This window comes from Ranitomeya variabilis, chromosome 8 (assembly GCF_051348905.1).
Source record: "Ranitomeya variabilis isolate aRanVar5 chromosome 8, aRanVar5.hap1, whole genome shotgun sequence".
Lineage (NCBI taxonomy): Eukaryota > Metazoa > Chordata > Amphibia > Anura > Dendrobatidae > Ranitomeya > Ranitomeya variabilis.
Genome location: NC_135239.1, coordinates 173,249,965 through 173,276,480, shown reverse-complemented (window position 1 = coordinate 173,276,480; position 26,516 = coordinate 173,249,965). Strand labels below are relative to the sequence as shown.

General features: G+C 42.3%; 1 protein-coding gene across 2 annotated transcripts in view; it reads right to left on the bottom strand.

Moving 5' to 3' along the window:
• STAB1 (stabilin 1) overlaps window positions 1–26,516 on the bottom strand; it is a 191,501-nt gene that overhangs the window by 3,116 nt on the left and 161,869 nt on the right. For both annotated transcript variants that reach the window (XM_077276156.1, XM_077276157.1), the window contains 15 exons: window positions 25,705–25,770; window positions 24,354–24,546; window positions 22,826–22,975; window positions 20,669–20,773; window positions 19,188–19,295; window positions 17,060–17,253; window positions 15,034–15,178; window positions 14,753–14,886; window positions 14,497–14,662; window positions 10,650–10,756; window positions 7,744–7,863; window positions 5,835–5,978; window positions 3,725–3,829; window positions 3,487–3,627; window positions 2,528–2,635 (listed from right to left, as the gene is read on the bottom strand). In XM_077276156.1, coding sequence (XP_077132271.1) covers window positions 2,528–2,635; window positions 3,487–3,627; window positions 3,725–3,829; window positions 5,835–5,978; window positions 7,744–7,863; window positions 10,650–10,756; window positions 14,497–14,662; window positions 14,753–14,886; window positions 15,034–15,178; window positions 17,060–17,253; window positions 19,188–19,295; window positions 20,669–20,773; window positions 22,826–22,975; window positions 24,354–24,546; window positions 25,705–25,770 — 1,986 coding nt within the window. The remainder of the gene's footprint in view (window positions 1–2,527; window positions 2,636–3,486; window positions 3,628–3,724; window positions 3,830–5,834; window positions 5,979–7,743; window positions 7,864–10,649; window positions 10,757–14,496; window positions 14,663–14,752; window positions 14,887–15,033; window positions 15,179–17,059; window positions 17,254–19,187; window positions 19,296–20,668; window positions 20,774–22,825; window positions 22,976–24,353; window positions 24,547–25,704; window positions 25,771–26,516) is intronic.

Below are 26,516 nucleotides of genomic sequence, written 5' to 3'. Positions count from 1 at the left end.
GATTGATTACTTATTTAATATCTCAAACGAGAGCCAATCTGGCAAAACCAAAGTCATATTTTTAATCCGCACCATAAACTTAATACAAAACCGTTCAGACATTGTTGTCAACAAAAATCACTGTATACAGAGGTAATTCTTGCCCTTGACAGGGACACTGCCTACTGGACCATTACTGATGTTACATCTGATTGACATGTTGTAAGGGTCTACTTTTACAAGTTTTCTCTGGGTGTTAATGGCATCAATCTCCATTTGTGCTCATGCACTGACAGACCACTAAGCTTGCTACAGTCCCATACATTTTCTCACTCAATACTTTTATCACCTATCCACTAGGGTCAGTGAGCATGGAGTCTTAATGGCAATACATTACCACTTCACCATTCACTGTATATGGGATTGACAGCGATAACCAGTCACGAGTTCACGTATCTGTCCCACTAATACATGGGATTTTGGGACAGCCATTCTTGGAGTCACAGCAGCTGACATTTTTCACCTATCCTGTGAATAGCTGATAAATGTATTTAAGGGGGTTGTCCACGACTTGATACTCATGATATCCGCCACTCCCTGGGTTCAGTGGCTGGATGTAAATGGTGTATAGAGCTGGAACAGCACCGCTCTGTACACTGTTTAGTGGCTGGATGTAAATGGTGTGTATAGAGCTGGAACAGTACCGCTCTGTACACGGTTTAGTAGCTGTATGTAACTAGTGTATGGAGCTGAAACAGCACAGCTCTGTACACTGTTTAGTGGCTGGATGTAGATGGTGTATAAAGCTGGAACAGCACCGCTCTGTACACTGTTTAGTGGCTGGATGAAACCAGTGTATGGAGCTGAAACAGCACTGCTCTGTGCACTGTTTAGTGGCTGCTTCCGGGTACAGCAGCTGAGCGTCTATTCAGCTCAATAGGAGCCCTGTTGCAGAACCATAGACAATAAACAGTGGTATGCTCCATACACTATTTACATCTGACCACCACTGGCCTAACAACTGATCATGGGGGTATGAAACACCCTGACTCCTCCATGTATCACCAATAAAAACCTTTTTTAATTTGTCCCGCTCTGTATGTTATTCGGTCCGGTCCGATGGGCGTTACCTCTGTTCCGTCACTCCACCCCTCCTCGACTTGCTGTACGCATTCTTTGCTGTGAATATCGCAGATCGCGTATAGATTTCGCACGTGCCCATTGAAATGTGACCTCGCGTTTGCGCAGTATGCTTTGCCCAACTGAGGGCAAAGCCAAAAATCAGTAGTGCGCATGGCCGCAAAATACTTCCGGGACATAAGAAACAACTGCGTATGTCGGCGCATGCGCATTACTGATTTTCGGCTTTGCCCTCTGTTGGGCAAAGCATACTGTGCACGCATGAGGTCACATTTCAATAGGCACGTGCTAAATCTATACGCGATCTGTGATATTCACAGCAAAGAATGCGTACAGCAAGCCGAGGAGGGGTGGAGTGACAGAACAGAGGCAATGCCCATCGGACCGAACCGATAAACATACAGCGCGGGACAAATAAAAAAGGTTTTTATTGGTGATACATGGGGAGTCAGGGGGTTTCAGAACTAGTTGTGGAATGCATAGCCGACACTCCATTAAATATTTTTAGCTGGTGGGCCAAAAAAGTGGTGACAGGTTCCCTTTAACAATTGATGATCTATTCAAAAAATAGGCAGGCTATACGAGATCAGTAATAGGAGATAAATGGGGACTGCTGTGATCTGGCCACTGAAAGATTCAGCTGATTGGGGGGTGCAGGGTATTCGAACCTCCACTCATCTCATATCGATAACCTATCCTATGGAAAGGATCATCAAATGTTAAATAGAAAACAACCCCTTTAAGCTGGAAAGCCCCTTTTAATATTTTTGTGCAAACAAGATTTATGAATTTAGACTGGATCTACCAATCTAGTGTCCCCCAGGGATCCATAGCCAGCGCATAAATGGTGCCAGAAGGTCTGGCAGTTGCCTTTATTTCTTCCTCATTTTGGGCTCATTATGGACAGTTAGGGTATGTGCACACGTTGCGGATTTGCTGCGGATCCGCAGCGTTTTTTGAGGTGCAGAAACGCTGCAGATCCGCAATTGATTTACAGTACAATGTAAATCAATGAAAAAAAAAAAATGCTGTGCACACTTTGCGGAAAATCCGCTGCGGTTTTTAAGAAATAGCATGTCAATTATTTTTTGTGAATCTGCAGCGTTTTTGTACCCACTCCATTATAGAAAACCGCAGGGGTAAAAACCGCAGCAAATCCGCAAGAAAACCGCAGCAAAAATGCACAAAAAAACGCTGCGGAACCGCACAAAAAAACGCAGGTGCGTTTTCTGCCAGGAGAGGCAGAATCAGCACCAGAAATTCCTAAGCCTAATCCGCAACGTGTGCACATAGCCTTACAGTTTTTTACCTGCAGGTAATTGGTGACTATTGGAGGAATTGGTGGCTAAACCTGGAGGATATGGGACACTGATGTGCATATTACTTATAATGCTTATATTAATCTCACCTCAAGCTGCTCTATGAAGGAGGTACTGGCCCCATACACCGGATTAGGGATGGACACCAGTGGTGGATTCTGTAAATCTATGTCGTCATCGTCGTCTTCTGCTTCCTCCTAAATTTCAAATACACAACAACTGGGTGAAGCCCTTGATGGGTGAGATCTTATTTGCTGGATTGCTGTAATATTTTACACAGTAGGACTCGAGATTAAAAGCAAAGTCAGACAAAAAGTAGAATTGCCCATAGCGAATAATCTGTATTCTGACCGACTCTGATCATTCTAAAACCCAATGAATCGTGAACGTTATTACAAGGACTAAGGACTGGTGTAAAGTCTGAAACATCTCATCTGATTGCTTAGCCTCGGCATGTGGATCTTAATAGTTTTGGAATAAAAATAAAACTTATATTGACAACACCCTGAATCCTGGACACCATCAGCGCCTAATGGACCCCAGTGACTTACAGTGGGGTCTACTGGGTCCTGAAAAGGTGACTGTTTTAAAGGATATATAATCCAATAATATTTAGATTTTTTTTGTCATAAAATACGATAATCTGATAATTGGACGCACACATGTATGATATGGTATCTTGACAGCGTGTGGAGTTGGCACAAATCCATTTTCAGAACCTTTGTCCAGAGGCCACATCAGTAATCTGTGGCCATCAGATGGGAGCTCTGGGAAACGTCTTACTTCCCAGCATCCATGGCTCATCTTCTGATTAGCTGGTCTGGGGTGACATCGTTGCAGCGTGACAAATCGTCAGACCAGCTAATCAAACGAATAGCTGATGATGCAATCAGATAAGTGGCGGTTTAGGAGGCTCCCGCCCATCGGCTATAGGTAGTAGACGTTCCCTCTGGACTAGTCCTTCAAATCGATTTTTACCCTTTCTCTAAGTGTGCGCAGTGTGGATTCCAGCTGGGTCAGGAAACACATGTCCTACATCATTACGTACTTTGAATTGCCTGAAGTGAAATCCCTCAGTCTTCCTCCTGTAGTAGATGTAACCAGCAGACACTGCAGCCACGGCCAACAGGACCATTATTGTGACCAGAGCGGTGGTCCCGGGGTGAGAGGTTTGGGGCACGGCTATTTCCTGGTAAGACGATACAAGAGATTGGTGTTTCCACAATTCTTTATCAGTGTAAGATATAAGACCACCATGAGTTGGTAGAATACCAGAGTCTCTCTACCTGCACTGGTGGCGCAAGCAGTGGTCCTTTTATTATGTGGATGATTCCATTGAAGGCTGGTATGTCCCACTGAAGAATGGCATTGTCATTTACAACCTTAGGACACTGCAGAAGGAAGAAGATTACAGATGTCTAGCACCTTGGTGTAAGCACAGACAAAAAGATTTAAGGCCAGATTCACACTCGCTCGTAATGACCAGGCCGGCGAGCACAATTAAGTTTTCCAGTTTCAGAAAACCACTTTCCCCTGACTGCACTGTGCTTTACCCACTAGAGTCCCCACAGGGAGTCTGGCTGTGCCTGACAAGTGGACCTTGATAAGACTGCAGGGGCTTTAATCCCATGTGGTAAATTTACAATGCCATGGAATTAAAGTGCAGGACTAAGTGTTGGACATTTATGGCGCTTGGTCATGATAGATCAAGGGTATTTTTGGTTTTGCATTTTCATTTTTTGCTCCCCTTCTTCCCAGAGCCATAATGTTTTTTTATTTTTCCCTCAATATGGCCATGTGAGGGCTTGTTATTTGCGGGATGAGTTGTACTTTTAAACAACACTAATGATTTTACCATGTCGTGTACTAGAAAATGGGAAAAAAATTCCAAGTGCGGTGAAATAGCAAAAAAAAGTGCAATCCCGCACTTGTTTTTTATTTGGCTTTTTACTAGATTCACTAAATGCTAAAACTGTCCTGCCATTTTGATTCATTACGGATTCATAGACACCAAACATGTCTAGGTTCTTTTTTTTATCTAAGGAGTGAAAAAAAATTCCAAAGTTTGTAAAAAAAAAAAAAAAAAGTTGCCATTTTCCGATACCCGTAGCATCACCATTTTTCGTGATCTCGGGTTGTGTGAAGTTTTTTTTAATGACGATTTGACATTTGTAATGATACCATTTTGGTGCATATATGTTCTTTTGATCGCCCGTTATTGCATTTTACTGCAATGTCGCGGTGACCAAAAAAAACATAATTCTGGCGTTTCAAAATTTTTCTCGCTACACTGTTTACTGATTGGATACATTTTTATATATTCATCGATCAGGTGATTCTGAACGTGGCGATACCAAATATGTGTATATTTGATTTTTTTTATTGTTTTATTTTGAATGGGGTGAAAGGGGGGAGATTTGAACTTTTATTTTTTATTTATTTTTTTTTTTACTTCAATATTCTCCATGGGAGACTTGAAGCTGCACTTGTCCGATCGGCTCTGCTACATAGAGCAGGGCTGCAGTCCTGCTCGATGTAGCAAATATTCTCACTTGCTATGAGCGCCAACCACCAGGCGGCGCTCATAGCAATCCAGCAATGACAACCACAGGGGTCTACTGCTGACCCCGGGTTGTGATGCCAACCCATTGGCGACCCGCGGTCATGTGACACGGGAGCCGATGTGAGGAGGTAAAAACGTGCTTTCATGTCAAACGCTGACAGTGGCATTTAACATGTTAACAGCCGTGGGTGAATCGTGATTGCACCTGCGGCTGTTCTGGGCACATGTCAGCTGATCAGATCAGCTGTCATGTGCCGGAAAAGGTGCGGGCTCATCGCCAAAGCCCGCACTAAACAGGGAGAGGCTAAGGGGTTAAGTCAGACAGAAATATATTAAAAAATAAATTTCTTTATTTTAAACATTTTTTTTCTATACTCTTAAAGGGAATCTGTCTTAAGGTTTATGCCACCTTATCTGAGAACAGCATGATGTAGGGACAGAGACCCTGATTTTAGTGATATGTCACTTACTGGGCTGCTTGCTGTAGTTTTGATAACCTCCGGATGATAAGTGATTTTTATCATTAGAGGACTAGTAAACCTGCTGCCATGTAGTCCTCCAAATGATTTATGAGCTCTGTCTAACCACACCTTCAATACTGTATGCCAATCAGTGGTGTTATACAGAACTCAGCATTCAGAGCACTGCTAGATCTGCAGCAGATAAAGCTGTGATTTTATCGAAACTACAGCAAGCAGCCCAGTAAGTGATTCATCCCTGGAATCAGGGTCTCAGCCACATCATTATGTTACACTCAGAAGTGTAGCAAAAACCTGGTGACAATTTCTCTTTATTAAAAAAAAAAGTCTTTAATGATCATGCTATTTACTTACCTCGGATATGGAGCAATTTGAGTGTGATATTGAAAGGTTGTAGCCTAGATTAGACAGCAGAGTACTCCCATGTGTAAGATTTCTGTATGGCACCAATATGTCCAGTTTAGACATGTGATGCTCCAGGTCCCGCCATGTTAAAGTCTGGAAATAAAATTAGTAGCCTGGTTTTAATCAAAAAGGGGAAATAGATGTTTAAATATAACATTGATCTGTACCAAGAATAGGGCAGTTACGTCAGCGCTGGGGGGACATATTTGATTGACAATTCAACAGGAAAGAAAAAGCACATGACCGTTTTTGTGCTCCCATAGCTTTTCCAGGAAAACATTGCCTATTTTTAATTTTTCTCTGCAGCCAGATGCCAGCTGTAATCCATAATGAGCGGCTAGATGCATTACAATCTATGAACAGTTTTGTGGCTTTTATTCATCAGGAAAAACAATTACAATAAAAAAACACTTAAATAACCAATATTTTTTATTTATTTGTATAAATCAAAAGAAATGCTTAATAAAATGGAGTACGAAGAATGTCTTAGGATATATTCACTCAAAAAGTACTTACAAAAAGTTTAAACTTTTTTTTTTTTTTTTTAACTTTTAATGGTAAATTATTACAATTCATTTATGTGGGAAATCCACAAAAGGACTTGAGTTTGTTTCTTTTTTTGTTTGAGGGTATGTGCAGACTACTTCGTCTTTTTGAGGCGGATTACACCTGACACTCAAAACTAGGCACTGTCCAATCAAGGGACTGTTAAAAAAAAAAAAAAATTACCCTCAAAAGAGAATTGTTTCCTAAAGCGATTTTTACTTGAAAAACTAATTGCTTTTGAACCCCTGAAAAATCTCCATTTGGTGTGGGAAATATTTTATCACCAGAGGCCACAAAATAGTTGGTGAGGATCTGAACTCTAGGACCTTTTCTATTGCGGAGGATAAAGGTCCCTACAGAGTGGCAGTCAGGCCCTTTATCATACAGGACGTGACGGCACATCCTTCCCATATGCCACCACCTTGAACACTGGAAGAAACTGGAGTTGAACAACTTTGACCTTGGTCAGTTATGTGAGCACACAAATCTCCAAGGCTGCCCAAACTTTTGCATCAACCCATTTTCCTTTTTTTAATTTTTAAAATGTGAAATATGAAAAAAAAAAATGTTTTGCCTAAAATTCAAAGGAAATGTGTCATCTTTAACTTTAGGCCTTTTAGAGATAATTTAATCTTCAAGTTGCTTAATTGTTCACAATAACCGTAAATTTGACCAGGGGTGCCCAAACTTTTACATGCCACCGAGTATGGGAGTTTTACCTACAGTGCTGATCTCAAGTTAACAGAGCTGTAGACGGAGCTCGGCGGCTCTGCACGAATAGACGGCACAAGCCGCTGAGCTATGATATCACATTAGTGTCGCAGACAATATAGACCCTGGGACCACCATGCTACCCAGTGAAGATGATTAAAGCATAGCTTGGGGGGTTTATTTAAATAACATAACAACAAAACAAATTGTCCCTGGGGACAAGGGTTTTTCAAAACCTTTAAAACTCTGTTGGCAGAGGGATATTGGAAAGTGGATAACTAGGGGCACATTTTTAGTATTGTCCAGCATTTTGTTTCCTAAAAAATGCTCCAGCAAAAAAAAAAATAAATTCTCACTTGTCAGTGCCCTGCCTCTCCTCCACCAGTTTGTGAGCCTTTTGCATGGGCAGAGATATTATGTGACTGCGGTTTTTAAACAATAATGTGATTTTTCATTTTTTTTTTTTTTTAGAAACAATTTATATCTTTAGAATGCGTAGAAAAAACATCAAGAACTCCCCCAAAACAATAAAAAAAACACCCAAAGTGTGGAAAACACCTCTGCACTGTTCATAGATTTATGATTTCGAGTGTAGCCTTACCACATTATCATCCAAGCTGTCGTCATCTGGGACAAATAAGGTTTTATACGATGTATAGTTCCATAGGATGCCAAGGAACGCTGAGCCCTGGGAGTTGATAGTGCCGTAGTCAAGAACCATCTAGAAAGACACAACCACAATTCTCTAAGGAGGCAGAAGATCTCTTGGCGTCCCCCTTTACACTGGTCTTCACATCCTTTAGTTTTCGTACTACAATGTTTTGATTAAGAAGCCATATTTGGATATCCACCCTGACCCTCCGATGGCTGTGGGAGGACTTTGACTCTTATTAGACACTATGGTCAGGCGGTAATAGTAGATTCAGTTATTCTCTTAATTAAAGGAAATCAGTCACCCCCAAAATGCAAATTAAAGGGAATCTGTCCTTAAGTTTTTACAACGTAACTTGAGGACCTCTTCAAATAGGGCTGAGACACTGATTTCAGCAATGTGTCACTTATTATCCTGTGAGTTGTTTCAATGCAATGAGTGTTTCAGCAGGAGAATTATGACTGCTGGACTAGTTTCCACGTGCATTGTAGTCCAACTACCCCTCCCAGCACTGATTAGCAGCTTACTGACAGTAGCAACTTTCCATGTATATTGTCAGTAACCTGCTAATCAGGGGGTGTGATCACAAAAAAGGAAGGAGAAGACCGGGTCTCTCTCTCCTTAATTTCAGATTGATCAGGGGTGTGGGCAGGGTTAGCTTTCTAAGCTCTGCTATGTCTAAAAACTCTGATTGTATCAGTATTTTGGGAACCACAGACACCAGTTTTCACAATACTAACTGTAGATGTTAATTTAAAGCCCTGATGCGGCTGGTTTACTTATTTGTAATGCACTTTTCAAAACTCAAGTTTGTACACCCTGACGAATCAGTACACCACATGCTGGGTGTGCATGTATGGCGCAGACTCAGTAGCTGTATGTCACCCAGCCGCCATGTGTCTAACACCAGCAGCTGGAGCTACTATGTCTGTTACTGAATTTGACATTTAAATAGTGACGGGCTCCCATGAGCCCCAATGGCGATGCTATTGAGGGATGCTGATGGCTTATCATGGCAGTGATGGGGTCTTCAGGAGACCCCTGACTGCCATAGTAAGTCCTTCTCAGCCTGTAGTTGGGCTTCATAGGAAGATGTCAATTTAACTATTTACTATTTTATTTTGTTGGCCTACTGAAATGTATGTTCAGTAAATGCACTCAATACTTGGTCAGGCTCCTTTTGCACCAATTACTGTATCAATGCGGTGTGGCATGGAGGCGATCAGCCTGTGGCACCGCTGAGGTGTTATGGAAGCCCAGGTTGCTTTGATAGCAGCCTTCAGCTCATCTGCATTGTTGGGTCAGTTGTCTCTCATCGTCCTCTTGACAATACTCCGTAGATTCTCTATGGAGTTAAGGTCAGGCGAGTTTGCCGCCAATCAAGCACAGTGATACTGTTGTTTGTAAACCAGGTATTGGTGCTTTTGGCAGTGTGGACAGGGGCCAAGTCCTGCTGGAGAATGACATTTCCATCTCCAAAAAGCTTGTCGGCAGAAGGAAGCATGAAGTGCTCTAAAATTTCCTGGTAGACGGCTGCGCTGACTTTGGTCTTGATAAAACACAGTGGGCCTACACCAGCAGATGACATGGCTCCCCAAACCATCACTGATTGTGGAAACTTCACACTAGACCTCCAGCAGCTTGGATTGTGGCCTCTCCACTCTTCCTCCAGACTCTGGGACATCTATTTCCAAATTAAATGGAAAATTTACTTTCATCTGAAAACAACACCTTGGACCACTGAGCAACAGTCCAGTTCTTTTTCTCCTTGGCCCAGGTAAGACGTTTCTGGCATTGTCTATTGACACTGAATGACTTGACACAAGGAGTGTGACACTTGTAGCCCATGTCCTGGATATGTCTGTGTGGTGGCTCTTGAAGCAATGACCCCAGCAGCAGTCCACTCCTTGTTAATCTCCCCCATATTTTTGAATAGCCTTTCCTTAACAATCCTCTCAAGGCTGCGGTTATCCCGGTTGCTTGTGCACCTTTTTCTACCATACTTTTCCTTCCACTCAGCTTTCCATTAATATGCTTGGATACAGCCAGCTTCTTTAGCAATGACCTTTTGTGGCTTCCCCTCCTTGTGGAGTGTGTCAGTGACTGCCTTCTGGATATCTGTCAATTCAGCAGTCTTCCCCATGATTGTGGAGACTACTGAAACAGACTAAGGAACCTTTTTAAACGCTTAGGAAGCCTTTGCAGGTTTTATTGTTTTTAATGAGATAATGACTTTGGGGTTTTCATTGGCTGCAAGCCATAATCATCAACATTACCAGAAATAAACACTTGAAATACATCACTGTTTGTAATGACTCTATAACAGGAGTTTCACGTTTTGTATTGAAGACTGAAATTAACTTTTTGATGATATTCTAATTTAGTGAGAAGCACTTGTATTTCTTACGCTTGCATGGTTTACATTTTAGCATGAGTTTGGCAATAAAAACTGGCATAGAAGGAATAATAAATCTGGTGAAAAAAAAAAAAAGCCTCAACGTAGGCACTATTACTTTGGAGTAGAACAAAAGAAATGTCCAGCAAGGGGCAGAGTCATTCTTTTAGCATACAAATATATTACATTTGTCTTTAAAAAAGCCTGTGCTTTAAAAACAAAAAAAAGGTAAATTGGTGACTTAGTATATGCCAGGTTACACTTTCTCTAAAATGCTGGTGTAATCGGGACTCAGCTTTATTTCCTACTGGTATTGGCTCTGGTAGCATGCACCTGCTGATGAGTGGATCAATTTAGTTTTCTATATCTTATATATAATATCTCTTTGCGTTGCATAGATTTTCTTATATAGTAAACATTGATATTTAATGTATTAGATAGATGGCAAAAATGAACTTACTGTTAAAAATTTTGACAGTCGAGGATTTGCCTCCAAAACTTGCAGAAGGTTTCCATTGCAGAAACTCCCATCGCCTACGTAGCCATCAGGACATTCACATTGGTTGTCTACAAAATCACAAAATCAGAAATGTTAGCAGCACTTTACGCACAGTAATCTATACAACTAGAAATCGATTACTAATGTTATACATCTGATCATTAAGGGCTCTTCAATACAATTAACCCCATTAATATGAGAGGTCCGACTGCAGAGATTTCACATTTTGAGCTCCAAAAGCAACAAATATGAACATCTCTGCAATGGAATGGAGCAAAACGGCAAAATAGCGGCAGAATTGGAGGAGCTCAGTGATTTATTTATTTTTTTTCTTTTTTACAAGATATTAAGTTCAGTTTTTTGGAGCAAGCGACAGGTTCTTTTTAACCCCTTAACGACCGCCGATACGCCTTTTAACGGCGGCAGTTAAGGGTACTTAAACCACAGCGCCGTTAATTAACGGCGCTGTGGAAAATGTGAATAGCGCCCCCCAGAGTCGGATTTTCTCTGGGGTCTCGGTTGCCAGGGGTAGCCGAGACCCCAGAGAACATGATTCGGGGTTTTTTTACCGACCCCCGAGTTGCGATCGCCGGTAATTAACCATTTACCGGCGAACGCAAAAAAAAAAACCGCGATATCCCTTTTAATTTCTCTGTCCTTCGATGTGATCGCACATCAGAGGACAGAGAAATGGGGTTCCCGATAGCCCCCGATACTCACCTGTCTCCCCCGGTGCTCCTCGTGGCTCCTGATGGGCGCCGCCATCTTCTTCCGGCAAAAAAATGCCGGAGGATCTTTGGGGTCTCGGCTGCAGGGGGTAGCCGAGACCCCAAAGAACATGATCGGGGTCGGTTCTTACCGACCCCTGTTTTGCGATCGCCGGTAATTAACTGTTTACCGGCGGTCGCAAAAAAAAAAAAGTGATCGGTCATTCTCTGTCCTCTGATGTGATCGCACATCAGAGGACAGAGAAATAGGGGGATTCGGGGACCCTGCTATACTTACCGGTGTCCCTGGGTCCTCCTGCGTCCCCTCCTGCCCGCCGGCTTCTTCCTATGGAAAGAAAATGGCGGGCGCATGCGCAGTGCTCCCGCTCTCTGCTGCCATCTGCCGGCCGGCAGGAGAGAGGAGTTGGGGCTAAAATTAGGGTTAGGGTTGGGGCAAAATTTAGGCTTCTTTCACACGTGCGTCGGTACGGGGCCGTCGCAATGCGTCGTACCGACGCACGTTGTGAAAATTGTGCACAACGTGGGCAGCGGATGCAGTTTTTCAACGCATCCGCTGCCCAGTCTATGTCCTGGGGAGGAGGGGGCAGAGTTACGGCCACGCATGAGCGGAAATGGCGGACGCGACGTACAAAAAAAAATTACATTTAACTTTTTTTTGTGACGACGGTCCGCCAAAACACAACGGATCCAGTGCACGACGGACGCGACGTGGGGCCATCCGTCGGCAATACAAGTCTATGGGCAAAAAAGGCATCCTGCGGGCACATTTGCAGGATCTGTTTTTTGTCCAAAACGACGGATTGCGACGGATGCCACACGACGCAAGTGTGAAAGTAGCCTTAGGGTTGGGACTAAAATTAGGGCTAGGGTTAAATTTAGGGTTAGAGTTGGGGCTAAATTTAGGGTTAGGGCTAAAGTTAGGGCTAGGGTTGGGGCTAAAATTAGGGTTAGGGTTGGGGCTAAAGTTAGGGTTAGAGTTGGGATTAGGGTTATGGTTGGCATTAGGGTTAAGGTTAGGGTTGGGATTAGGGTTAGGTTTGAGGTTAGGGTTGAGATTAGGATTAGGGGTGTGTTGGATTTAGGGTTTTGATTAGGGATATGGTTAGGGTTGTTTTGGGGTTAGGGTTGTGATTATCGTTAGGGTTGTGATTAGGATTATGGATCGGGTTGGGATTACGGATCGGGTTGGGATTACGGATCGGGTTGGGATTACGGTTAGGGGTGTGTTGGGGTTAGGGTTGGAGTTAGAATTGGGGGGTTTCCACTGTTTAGGTACATCAGGGGGTCTCCAAACACGACAGCCAATTTTGCGCTCAAAAAGTCAAATGGTGCTCCCTCCCTTCTGAGCTCTGCCGTGTGCCCAAACAGTGGTTTACCCCCACATATGGGGTACCAGCATACTCAGGACAAATTGGACAACAACTTTTGGGGTCAAATTTCTCTTGTTACCCTTGTGAAAATAAAAACTTGGGGGCTAAAAAATCTTTTTTGTGGAAAACAAAAATATTTTTTTATTTTCAAGACTCTGCATTATAAACTTCTGTGAAGCACTTGGGCATTCAAAGTTCTCACCACATATCTAGATAAGTTCCTTGGGGGGGGTCTAGTTTCCAAAAAGCGGTCACTTGTGGTAGGGTTCTACTGTTTAGGCACATCAGGGGCTCTCCAAACGTGACATGGCGTCCGATCTCAATTCCAGCCAATTCTACATTGAAAAAGTAAAACAGCACTCCTTCTCTTCCAAGCTCTGTGGTGCGCCCAAACAGTGGTTTACCCCTACATATGGGGTATCGACGTACCCAGGAGAAATTGGACAACAACTTATGTGGTCTAATTTCTCCTGTTACCCTTGTGAAAATAAGAATTTGTGGTCGAAAAGATCATTTTTGTGTAAACAAATGCGATTTTTTATTTTCACGGCTCTACGTTATAAACTTCTGTGAAGCACTTGGGAATTCAAAGTGCTCACCACACATTCAGATAAGTTCCTTAAGGGGTCTAGTTTCCAAAATGGTTTCACTTGTGGGGGGTTTCCACTGTTTAGGCACATCAGGGGCTCTCTAAACGTGACATGGCGTCTCATCTCAATTCCAGCCAATTCTGCATTGAAAAAGTCAAACGTGCTCCTTCACTTCCAAGCTCTGTGGTGCGCACAAACAGTGGTTTACCCCCACATATGGGGTATCGGCGTATTCAGGAGAAATTGCACAACAACATTTATGGTTACATTTCTGTTTTTACACTTGTAAAAATAAAAAAAAAATGGTTCTGAAGTAAAATGTTTGCAAAAAAAAGTTAAATGTTCATTTTTTCCTTCCACATTGTTTCAGTTCCTGTGAAGCACGTAAAGGGTTAATAAACTTCTTGAATGTGGTTTTGAGCACCTTGAGGGGTGCAGTTTTTAGAATGGTGTCACACTTGGTTATTTTCTATCATATAGACCCCTCAAAATGATTTCAAATGAGATGTGGTCCCTAAAAAAAAAAATGGTGTTGTAAAAATGAGAAATTGCTGGTCAAATTTTAACCCTTATAACTCCCTAACAAAAAGAAATTTTGTTTCAAAAATTGTGCTGATGTAAAGTAGACATGTGGGAAATGTTATTTATTAACTATTTTTCATTACATATCTCTGTGATTTAAGGGCATAAAAATACAAATTTTGAAAATTGCAAAATTTTTAAAATTTTCGATATTTCCATTTTTTTCATAAATAATCCCAAGTAATATCGAAGAAATGTTACCACTAACATGAAGTACAATATGTCACGAAAAAACAGTCTCAGAATCAGCGGGATCCGTTAAAGCGTTCCAGAGTTATAACCTCATAAAGTGACACTGGTCAGAATTGTAAAAATTGCCTCGGTCATTAAGTACCAAATTAGCTCTGTCACTAAGGGGTTAAAGAGGGTCATCTAAAGTACAAAACATGTAGAGACGATTGCACTGTAAAACAATGTCCAAATAGCAGTGACAAGTAACCACAAGAATAGAGTGTTCATGTTTTGCCACTTCTGTATTATATTAACCATTAAATCTTGGCCTTTTCGGGCCTTGTAAAATGTTACAAAATGTACCAACCTTGGAATCGGTAACAATATACGTCCCATTTCTCGCTCGTGTTTGTTCGCAGCTTATAATCGACTATTCCAACATGATTTGACCCACAAACTGCACTTGGATACACGGTGGGATAACCCGCTGTCCTGTTATTGAGCCATCCAACGAGGCAGCGGTGATAACCCAACTATATTATATTAGACACGACAAGAAAATAAATACGGTATATACCATACGACAGGTGACCAGGCACAATAAACCAAGGAGACGGCTGTACCTGTTGGGCAGCAGAGAGCTGCTGGAAGGTGGCAATGCTGGCTCCCTCTGACCCACACGCGTTTTCTGCCTCCTCATATGTGTATTGATATTTCCCTTTTGGTGACTGCAAGTGAAAAACGCCTGCAGTTTTCTCTAGTAATTAAAATGTCAGACGTTATTCAACATTGGTGACAACTTATGTGTAAGTAAAATGGCAGAAATCAGTGAAAATGGACAAAACTATGTTTTTCTCTACGAGATGTATAATAACTGTATTAAAAAAAGCGCATTTCTACGTACCTTCAAAATGCAAATCAAAGCAGGTTGCCACAAAATCACATCCACCATTTTCTTCAAGGCAGCGGTTCACCGGTGGAATCGTTTTTTCTAGACACTGGACTCCATTGCCCACATAACCTTTATGACACTCACATCGGCGTGTTTTCTACGAGCAAAGGAAGTTTTCTCATATACTGCAGAACAGGAACACGGCTCTTTATCAAGAATGGTCACTTATTAGTAAATGTAAGGGGTGGCTGGGAAGCCCCTGGTAAATGTTTCCGAATTGACCTAAAAAACGAGAGGTTTATACTACGGCTTGGGATGGAGGTCTTCCAAATGACAAGTGAAATCCTTCAGGCTATGATTAGCGGTAGGTTCTTATTAGGGTAGGGCAAGAATGTGCGTTAGCAACACAGACAACGCTTTGCCCACCAGCGGTGGCTATTTGTGAAACAAGTTTGTGTGGCAGTTGGCTATCCTGATGGCCGCCTGCACTTCTAGCCCTACCTTTAGAGGCTTTGGCAAAGACTCCTAGTAAGAGACATGTACACTAATTGACAAGTATGAGAAATTTTTGAGTATACACTGATTGGCCAAAATGTTGCCTTTATTTGACCCGGACACTGTATCAAAGCCATGGTTTGGGTTGTTTGAAAGCTCCTGGGGCAGAAGCTTACTGGGTGTAGGAACCCCACTGAATGGTGGCACTTTGCATGTACTTCAGTTTTACACATTTGAGCACGCTACTCTCTTTTTGCCTGGGCCTTTTGGATAGGCAATTATTATTTTTTTAATTCCACAATGTACGTATTTATAGCACACAACTATATTTAAGCCATTCACTATGTCACTGTATGTCCAGAACGGTTTGTCACATGGGTCTTTCTAGGATGTGGTGCCCTCATGTGATAGCCTAGACTGACTTCCAGAAGTAACGTGTATATATGGCCATCAGGTCCTTCATGCTTTTCTATTGTAAGGGACCAGATCTAGGCTGTTTGGCTGATGACTGCCACTTGGGAGGCAGTCCAGATGGATACCAGGAAGAAAATGGTCTCTCTCTACGATTCACGAACGCTGGTCATCCTGACCATTGCTTTGGCCTTCTAGGATTGGGGAAGGTTTGATGGCCATTATTCACCTTTGTTGAGATGACCTACGGAAGACTGCCCCTTTGTGGCGTGCTGCACTTTTTTTGCCACATGTGTGGTGTTTTGTCCACTCTGACTTAACAGCTCTGCAACCAATCAGCGGCCACTGATTGCTTGCAGTGGTCAAGTGCAATTGTCTATGTCACATGACTTCCGGGAAACACAGTGGAGAAATCAGGGGAATGGTGCTGGTTTGGGAGGAAGGCATGTAGTTTTGGAGCCATGAAAAAAGGGTCGTCCAGTAGTGGACAACACCTTAAAAAAAATTTGTGTACATGAGTTACGGCTGTCGAACAGCATGTAGACATGCAGCCGCGGGGAGTCGAATATATTATTTGAGCACTCCAAAGACACTAACACCTTATCCAAGCACGTTCGCTCATCACTATTGTTTATACATTATCAACATCCAGTCACTGGGGAGACACTTTATACTGAAAATTGCCCCAGATGATTTTGGCAAATACTGATTCATTTTTTACATATTGTAAAAAGAACAGGACCCACTGTCCGTTCCCTATGGAATATTTTCATTGCCAGGTCATTAGCTCAGATGTCTAGATTTTGGCAGCTAAGTTAGACCGTGCCAAGTCTCATACAATGTGTCCAGTCTTGATGATCCAGTGCGGAATACACTGCCAGTACAAGCCTTTTTGTTGTTTTCAGTCTCTTGATTGTCAGTAAGGCAGCATTTATTGGCCCAATACTAGTTGTATTACTGCACATTACGGGGGGGGGGGGGGGGGCGGCGCAGTGATCCAAAACACTAAGTTTTAATTATTATCTTATTACTATACTTTGTTCTACCTGAAATAAAGACAATTTCATTAACCCCACTGCGGACAGAACATCTGAAAGCAACGAAGAAGGAAAATACTGTTGTGCTCACTTACTGGACCAGTATAGATGCAAGTTGCATGCTCACTACATCCACCATTGTCACCATTAGCGCAGAGATTGATTGGAGTGCAGACATAACCGTCACCCTCATATTCCAGAAAACACTTACAGGAGACCTTTATTCCCAACTGAGCGCAATTGGCATGGCTGCTGCAGCCACCGTTGTAATCGCTGCACTGGTCAATTACTGGAATGAATAAGAATCCAACAATCATAATATGTAATGTAATATGGTACGATGCCTCAAAATAAATACAATTATATTAGTGTGTGTGTGTATATATATATATATATATATATATATATATACACACTCACTGGCCACTTTATTAGGTACACCTGTCCAACTTCTTGTTAACACTTAATTTCTAATCAGCCAATCACATGGCGGCAACTCAGTGCATTTAGGCATGTAGACATGGTCAAGACAATCTCCTGCAGTTCAAACCGAGCATCAGTATGGGGAAGAAAGGTGATTTGAGTGCCTTTGAACGTGGCATGGTTGTTGGTGCCAGAAGGGCTGGTCTGAGTATTTCAGAAACTGCTGATCTACTGGGATTTTCACGCACAACCATCTCTAGGGTTTACAGAGAATGGTCCGAAAAAGAAAAAAAATCCAGTGAGCGGCAGTTCTGTGGGCGGAAATGCCTTGTTGATGCCAGAGGTCAGAGGAGAATGGGCAGACTGGTTCGAGCTGATAGAAAGGCAACAGTGACTCAAATCGCCACCCGTTACAACCAAGGTAGGCCTAAGAGCATCTCTGAACGCACAGTGCGTCGAACTTTGAGGCAGATGGGCTACAGCAGCAGAAGACCACACCGGGTACCACTCCTTTCAGCTAAGAACAGGAAACTGAGGCTACAATTTGTACAAGCTCATCGAAATTGGACAGTAGAAGATTGGAAAAACGTTGCTTGGTCTGATGAGTCTCGATTTCTGCTGCGACATTCGGATGGTAGGGTCAGAATTTGGCGTAAACAACATGAAAGCATGGATCCATCCTGCCTTGTATGGAGCATCTTTGGGATGTGCAGCCGACAAATCTGCGGCAACTGTGTGATGCCATCATGTCAATATGGACCAAAATCTCTGAGGAATGCTTCCGGCACCTTGTTGAATCTATGCCACGAAGAATTGAGGCAGTTCTGAAGGCAAAAGGGGTCCAACCCGTTACTAGCATGGTGTACCTAATAAAGTGGCCGGTGAGTGTATATATATATATATATATATATATATATATATATATATATATTATACACATATACAGTATATATACATAGTATATACACAGATAGATAGCGATATATATCGAATATATATATATATATATATATATATATATATATATATATATATATATATATATATATATATATATATATATATATATATACACACAGATATACGGTACAGACCAAAAGTTTGGACACACCTTCTCATTTAAAGATTTTTCTGTATTTTCATGACTATGAAAATTGTACATTCACACTGAAGGCATCAAAACTATGAATTAACACATGTGGGATTATATACTTAAGACATAATTTCAGTTGTTTCTCACTTTTTTGTTAAGTATATAATCCCACATGTGTTAATTCATAGTTTTGATGCCTTCAGTGTGAATGTACAATTTTCATAGTCATGAAAATACAGAAAAGTCTTTAAATGCGAAGGTGTCCAAACTTTTGGTCTGTACTGTATACTGTATATATACACACACATTACGCCCAAACGTCACTGACATGTACACAATATATACAGTATATACAATACACAATTTTGTGCAGTTGGATCTTTGTTACAGCACATCAAGTATAGGATATGTGATGAGTTCCTGATCCTGAGCTCTGTCTGAATGGAGCAGAGGCTGAGCATGCACACACCACTCCATTCATTCTTAATGGGAGCGGTGCGCCTGGCTTTCTCTCACTGTCCCATTAAGAATGAGTGGAGTGGGGATGTGTATGCGCGACCACTACTCCAGACAGGGATCCCAGCAGACAGACTTCCAGTTATCAGGAAATTGTCCACAATCCAATGGATAAGGGACAGCTTAATAAATGTGTACAACCCCTTTAGGCATTATATGCTGAATACCGAATATATATTGTATGTACAAACCGCTGCATGTCCTCCCATCTCCCTCATAGTAGGGGTCGCATTCACATTCATTATTGGCTCTGCATGTGGCATTAGCATCACATTCTGGAGAGCAAACAGGAGTGGTTGCTGAAAAACAGTAATATGAACAGATGAGATAAAGTAACTAATAAAACCAAACGTATAAAGGCTCTGCTCATGTTTGCGCTGGATGCTCCATGAAGAACCTCTGTAGAAGAGTCCGTCATATTTGACGCAAAGAGTAACGTAGCATGCACCACTTTTCTTCACAGCAAAACATCCATGGGGGAATCCTGAAAGACCCCCTTGTAAGTATGTGGCTAGCACATGACAGATTAGGCAACTTTGCTTAGTTTTCCATTTATTATACAAACTATGATACAGATGTATACAGTCTAACCAAGCTACCAATAGTAGGTCCTACTAGGTGGACTCAGGAGCTGAGCCAGCACCATACCTGGCAGATGTCGGCTGTATTACACAGCCGGCATCTGCCTGCAACATCAGTGACCAGAGCTTGCAACTTTGTTGCTTTTTAATTATTTAAATGTCACTATCAATCACTGACTGTATTGTGTATATGATGTAATTGCCACCAGTTCCCATTGGCCCTCTATGACATGATTGCAGAGCACCAATAATTTGCTACAGCAGTTGAGGGACCTGCTGAAGGTCCCCATTTCTTCCATCTTAGTCCTCCAGTGTTACGCGGCCTCACAGGCTTGCATTATACTGAGCAAGTGATCAAATCATCACAGCTTCAAGTGCAATAAGGGGACTAAAAATGTAAAAAAAAAGTTTATTTTTTTGCTTTTAAGATATTAAAAAAATAATTAAATATGAACATGTAAATTACCCCTCTTTTCCCAGTGTAAAATTAGAGAAAAAAAGGTATTGCTGAGTCTGTAACAGTGTAATCTATCAAAATATAAAACATATAAATTCAGTCAGTAAAGTGAATAAAATCAAAACTCCATAATTTCCCATTTTTCAGTTGTTGCACCTCATTAAAAAAATGCAATGAAAAGCGATCAGAATTTTTTTTAACGCGTTTCGGGACATTTTATGGTAAAACGAGTGGTGTCAATCAAAACTAAAACAAGTCCTGCAAAAAAAAGGAAAAATAAAAAAATAAATATCTTCTAGAGAAGAGAGGGGAAAAAACAAAAGCAGAAAGACAACAAAACAAAAAGGGATCAAAATTAATGATGAGCGAACATGCTGGGATAAGGTGTTACCTGAGCATGCTCGGGTGCTAACAGTGTCTTCAGCGTGCTCGAATAATATGTCCGAGTCCCCGCGGCTCCATGTCTCACAGCTGTTGGACAGCTGCAACAAACAGGCGATCCCTGCATGTGTTTCAGCTGTCAAACAGCCGCGAGACAAGGAGCGGCGGGGACTCATGAATAACTTACTAATTAATACATAATTATCAGATTATTTCATTATTCAAAAAATTAGTGCGTAAAACGAAATATTACCCAGTTTGATTTCGCATTTTTGGCCAGACCATCCTTCAGCACAATAACAGGATCCATCTCCAGAAATCCCTTCGTTACACTGTCCATTCTCAGAGCAGGCACATTCTGAAAAACAACATCGACTCTCAGAAGCAAAATACCACCAGGAGTGCCGCCATTAGCCTTTCACTGCCGTAAATAAAATGGACTTCACCATCAATAGAGTTATTCATAGATCTTCATGGATGGATATCATGGATGGATATCGTTGGTTAGTGCTTTACAAAACAAACACTTTTGCAATTTACTGCTTACTAATAATTTCAACCGTTTTTGAGATATTTATACTTTTGTTTACAATTTGTCGCCTTGGAGACCGACCACCGCTGGTAGACAGCGGAATTTTGTGCTTACAAGTATTTTTTTATTGAGCTTGTAAACACTGTTTTGAAGCCGGCCAGGATGACTGGAGCTGACTCCTAGTCCCAGCCTGCGCTTAAAAGCTATAGACAGCAGCAGTGGTCGGTTTCCTAGGATTCCCATCATTGGGAACATGGCTGCACCAAAATTTACAAAGGCAGTAGTCAGGTCTAGTTGGCCGAATCTTCCATCAAAATGTTCCATAGGTCTTACTTGATTCCTTCCATTACTAACATACGTAGAATCATGTCCACTTTGTTTCATGGGATGCCCAGATCCTGGCTCCATAGCACATACATGGTGGCACTGCCCCATCTCCAGTGTTATTAGCACCATTCCCAAAATCACCACCTGTACTACAGGCCCATAAACCTCTGGGGTTTGCACCATTAAGCCTATTACCTCTCACAATACAGGGTGGGGCATTTATGTGGATACACCTAAATACAATGGGAATGGTTGGTGATATCAACTTCCTGTTTGTGGCACATTAGTATATGGGAGGGGAAAACTTTTCAAGATGGGTGGTGACCATGGCAGCCATTTTGAAGTCAGACATTTTGGATCCAACTTTATTTTCCCCCAATGGGAAGAGGGTCATGTGACACATCAAGCTCTTTGACAATTTCACAAGAAAAACAATGGTGTGCTTGGTTTTAACGTAACTTTATTCTTTCATGAGTTATTTACAAGTTTATGACCACTTATAAAATGTGTTCAAAGTGCTGCCCATGGTGTTGGATTGTCAATGCAGCCCTCTTCTCCCACTCTTGACACACTGATAGCAACACCGCAGAAGAAATGCTAGCACAGGCTTCCAGTATCCGTTGTATCAGATGCTGCATATCTCGTATCTTCACAGCGTAGACAATTGTCTTACTTTAAAACCAAGCACAGCATTGTTTTTCTTGTGACATTCTCAATAAGTTTGATGTGTCACATGACCCTCTTCCCATTGAAAAAATAAAGTTGGATCCAAAATGGCCGACTTCAAAAAGTTTTCCTACTTCCGTATACTAATGTGCCACAAACAGGAAGTTGATATCACCAGCCATTCCCATTTTATTTAGGTGTATCCATATACATGGCCCTCCCTGTACATCTGCATGGCGGCACACAGTCATGTCGCCTCAGAGTGGATATGGTCAAGTCAAGAGTGCGTCATACAATGACTTATGAAAACATTAATTCCATCTATAAGTGTCTGACTGAGGCCGAGTACCTGGCTGTCTGTTCTACCATACAGCTTGTGCGTCTGAGCCTCGGTGCAGCTGGTGCGATAATGTCACTGTAGCGTGCCTGCTGCGACGACCACAGCTGCACCAACCACAGCAGCACCGACCGTAGCAGCACCGACCACAGCGGCACCGACCACAGCGGCACCGACCACAGCGGCACCGACCACAGCGGCACCGACCGTAGCAGCACCGACCACAGCGGCACCGACCGTAGCGGCACCGACCGTAGCGGCACCGACCACAGCGGCACCGACCGTAGCAGCACCAACCGTAGCGGCACCGACCACAGCGGCACCAACCGTAGCGGCACCGACCACAGCGGCACCGACCACAGCGGCACCGACCACAGCGGCACCGACCGTAGCAGCACCGACCACAGCGGCACCGACCACAGCGGCACCAACCGTAGCGGCACCGACCACAGCGGCACCGACCACAGCAGCACCGACCACAGCGGCACCGACCGTAGCAGCACCGAAGTAACTTATTATAAAACACAATATTCATAATATATGCGTACCTTTACAATCTGGGCCATATCTTTTGGGGGCACAGATCTCACAAGCCGTACCATTAAATCCTAATGTACAATTGCACTGTCCATTTTCTGCCATGCCATCAGCACATGTTCCATGATTACTGCATGGAGCCTCCAGCCCACCAGGACACACTGAAACATGGAATCATTTGTTAGAGCGCTGACATGCTGCAGTTGTCACTTTATGACATATAAGACAATGAATGATTGATGCATTGGTTAATTACCTTATGTCTGATGTGGGGAACAGGCATGGTGTGAACAGAATATGATGTAAATCAATTAAAACTGGCAGTATACGCTAAGCACATAGCCTTGTAGGTATACAGTCCCTATAAAAACTGCAACCTTTACAGTTCTAATTGCTGCCTCCATTCTGCAGAAACTGGAACATATATATACGCCCTCGCCTCCCTCAGTGGAGCCGGAGCTTTTTCTGCAGACACGGCTTCACTCCAGGCTATAGCCAGTGCAGTGAGTAACCGGTGAGGAAGGTGGGCAGTGGTGCAGAGTGCCAGCACCCAGAGCAATGCAACTATATTCCGCCCGTCACTTCCACCAGTCCAGGACTGAACCCCTTATTCCCCGAGTACATGTGTTGTAATTTGAGGAAAATACTGACGTCATTAGTTTGTGCTTTGACCGCTTCGTTTTTTTTCAACTTTTTACCAAAATCAGACAAATTTATTTAAAAAAAAAAAAGTTATTCGTAGTTACTGTATTTTTTTTTTAGACTTTTTTTATTAAAATTGTTAGCAAAAACAAATCCAGATGAGTTTGTCATTGTTTGCTGCACTCTGCATAGGCAGCAACTGAGATAACAAAACTCATTTCACTACACTAAGCTTTGTCCTCTCGTTCTCTAGCTGAACAGTGAGCAGCGGATGACCAACTCATCTTAACTTCTGCGCTCTGCATAGGCAGTGCTGGGTGTTCACTGACAATAGCATAACAAAAAGAAGCACTGCTCATTGTGATGGTGGGAGATTTTTTATTTTTTTTGCCCCTATAGACTTTTGTAGCCAGGAGAGCCGACCTCTCCCGCCAACCTAATTAGCATATCTGATTACATTTCAGTTTTTGCAGAACGGAGACAGTGATTATAATACTGACGGTGCCATTTTTATAGGAGGTTACCGCCCCCCTACGGAGGCAGTATACCTGTTAAGCTGTAACGCAGGTGTGCTCAGGCGAGTTCATATACCCCTTCCAGTGATGCCGCTGCAGCGCCTCGCAGTGCTCGCGTAACACTTATGTCATGTGAGCACTGCAGCCTATCAGAGGCCGCTCATGGGTTCCAGCCTGTCAGATAGGGCTCTGTCTTACAGAAGTGTGGAGCCCATCTGTGGCCGCTGACAGGCTGCAGTGCTCACGTGACACAATGCATAGCACTGACACTGCTGGAGCGGCGCTGGTTTTGGAGGTGTGTTTATTACTTTTTATTTTTACAGGTCACTTTAGCATTGGAGAAGGTGTTGCCTAGGAATAGACCACCCTTTTCTATCCTTACCATGACAATCTATTCCGTAATGATTTTTACAACAACGGGGTTTCCATGAAACTGCATAACAGGGTCTCCTGCAACCATTTAACTGTCCCATAGGATACAGATTAGGATAATATAGAGAGTAAGGTGAGTAAAGTCTTTGTCTACGTAGAGGAATCAAAGGCCTGGTATATCTTGAGCAATATTCTATCTCTCCCTGCAGGAAAAAGTTAAAAAATGTCATAATCCAATATTTGCTGAATAGGCTGGAGGACAAATTAAGCATGATATGGTTTTATCCAATATACCAGTTCAGGAATAAAAGCGGTGACTGCTCACCTTGTGAGGCTGTGTGATGCACAACACTAGTCAGGCTTTGGAAAACAACCGTTGTGGTCCTCCTGAAGGAGAAGTTGGTCCACTATAAGACGCGTTGAGCATAAAACCGCATTGACACCATGATACCGCATATTGGACTTTTATTTTGGACATGAAACCAGCAGAGCAAATCACCCACATTTTCCACTATCTAATAATCCAATATTTGTGACACTTTATACCTCCTGGTGTAATAGCTGAATACATACATGGTGAATGAAAACTACAGTGCTACAATGATGGATGACTAGGCATGACCAGCCAGGGTTCGTCTATTGAACCTCCTGTGCAGTGGCGTAGCCCCCGGGGGGCAGAGGCCCCATTCTCAGAGCACGTTAACTACCCACACAGATACAGTTAAGTCCTGTGGTAGAGCAGGGAGCGTGTCTACCTGCTCCTCCGCTCTCCATTCTGTAGACTGCTTTATGTCAAAGTCCCGGTGCAAAGATTGATGTCCAGTGCATGCCTTGGCACTATGACAGCATGCTGGTCCTCCCGAGCCCCACCGGAGGACTCATCAGGATCTTTGATTAGGTGAGTATATAGTGTTTTTTATTTTAATTAAAACTTGTGGGAGAATCATTAATAATGGGGAACCCTTGAACAACATGGGGGGGGCACATACATGATAGGGACTACTACTGGCATACTTCTTTTTTTTTTCTTGTAGGTTTTTGCATTTTCGACAGTACACTTTCAGCTGATCGGGGTTTATGCATTAAAAAACATACAAAAAAGGCTGCAAAAATGCAATGTGTGAAAAAAGCCTAATTGTTTTGCTGTCTGCGACTTCACCAAGAAAAATAAGGCAGGCTGTTAGGAGATAAAAAATTATATGCCTCCTGGTCCTACTTTTATAGGATTTATCGGCAAGTCATCTACTAAATCAAGCCAGGCATGGATTGGCTCATATCCAATGAACAGAAGTGGGGATATTATGTAAATTCAAACTTTTTAGAATACCTTTCACCATAATACTGTGTAACTTCATACTCACCCTGTCACTTGTTCCATATGGGCAGGGATGCTCAAAGCCACAAATGGAGCACGAACGCCACGAAAACTATTGTCAGCAGAGAACAAATCACAACAAATTACATCTCAATCATTAGTCAAATCTCCCATCATACAATTAAAAAATATTCTCTGTAATATCTCATTTGCCATCATACCAGTAACTTTATAAAACTTTTTTTCTTTTTTTTTTTTTTTTAGTTTTTCAAATATTTCACACCTTTAGCAAATGGGGGGTGGGGGCGAACATTACTTCCATTAATGCATTCAGGATAAACATATCAAAACTAAAACGTATTCATGGGGAGACATGAAACTTATTATTATTATTATAATAGAAAGACAAGCTAGTAGATCTTCCAACCTTCCAAACCTCAATTGTACCAGAGTTCAGTGTATTGATTCTCATTAAAGGGGCTGTCCACAAAGTCTATATAACAATGAACTGGGTAGATTGTGAAATGAATGTGTCTGTACATAGTGATTGAAGTATATAACGCCAAGTACTGCTCATATAAGAGGATGGTGGCTCATTCTTCCACAGAGGCCCACCGGAGGATTTTCCTGTTCTCCTGTGGGCCAGTCCAAGCCTGCTTGAATCCTCTACTCAGCAAATGTGAAGTAGATGTTTCTTGGTGCAAACGTTATTTAGCTCCTGTTGCACTTGCACCGATCTTGTTCCCATCACATGCGCAGTAGATGTGTCCTGGTGGCTTGTATTACACACGCACCTATTTTCATCCCAGCGCACGTGCCATAGACGCAAAACATTTATAGTTTTGAAAAACGCATGCA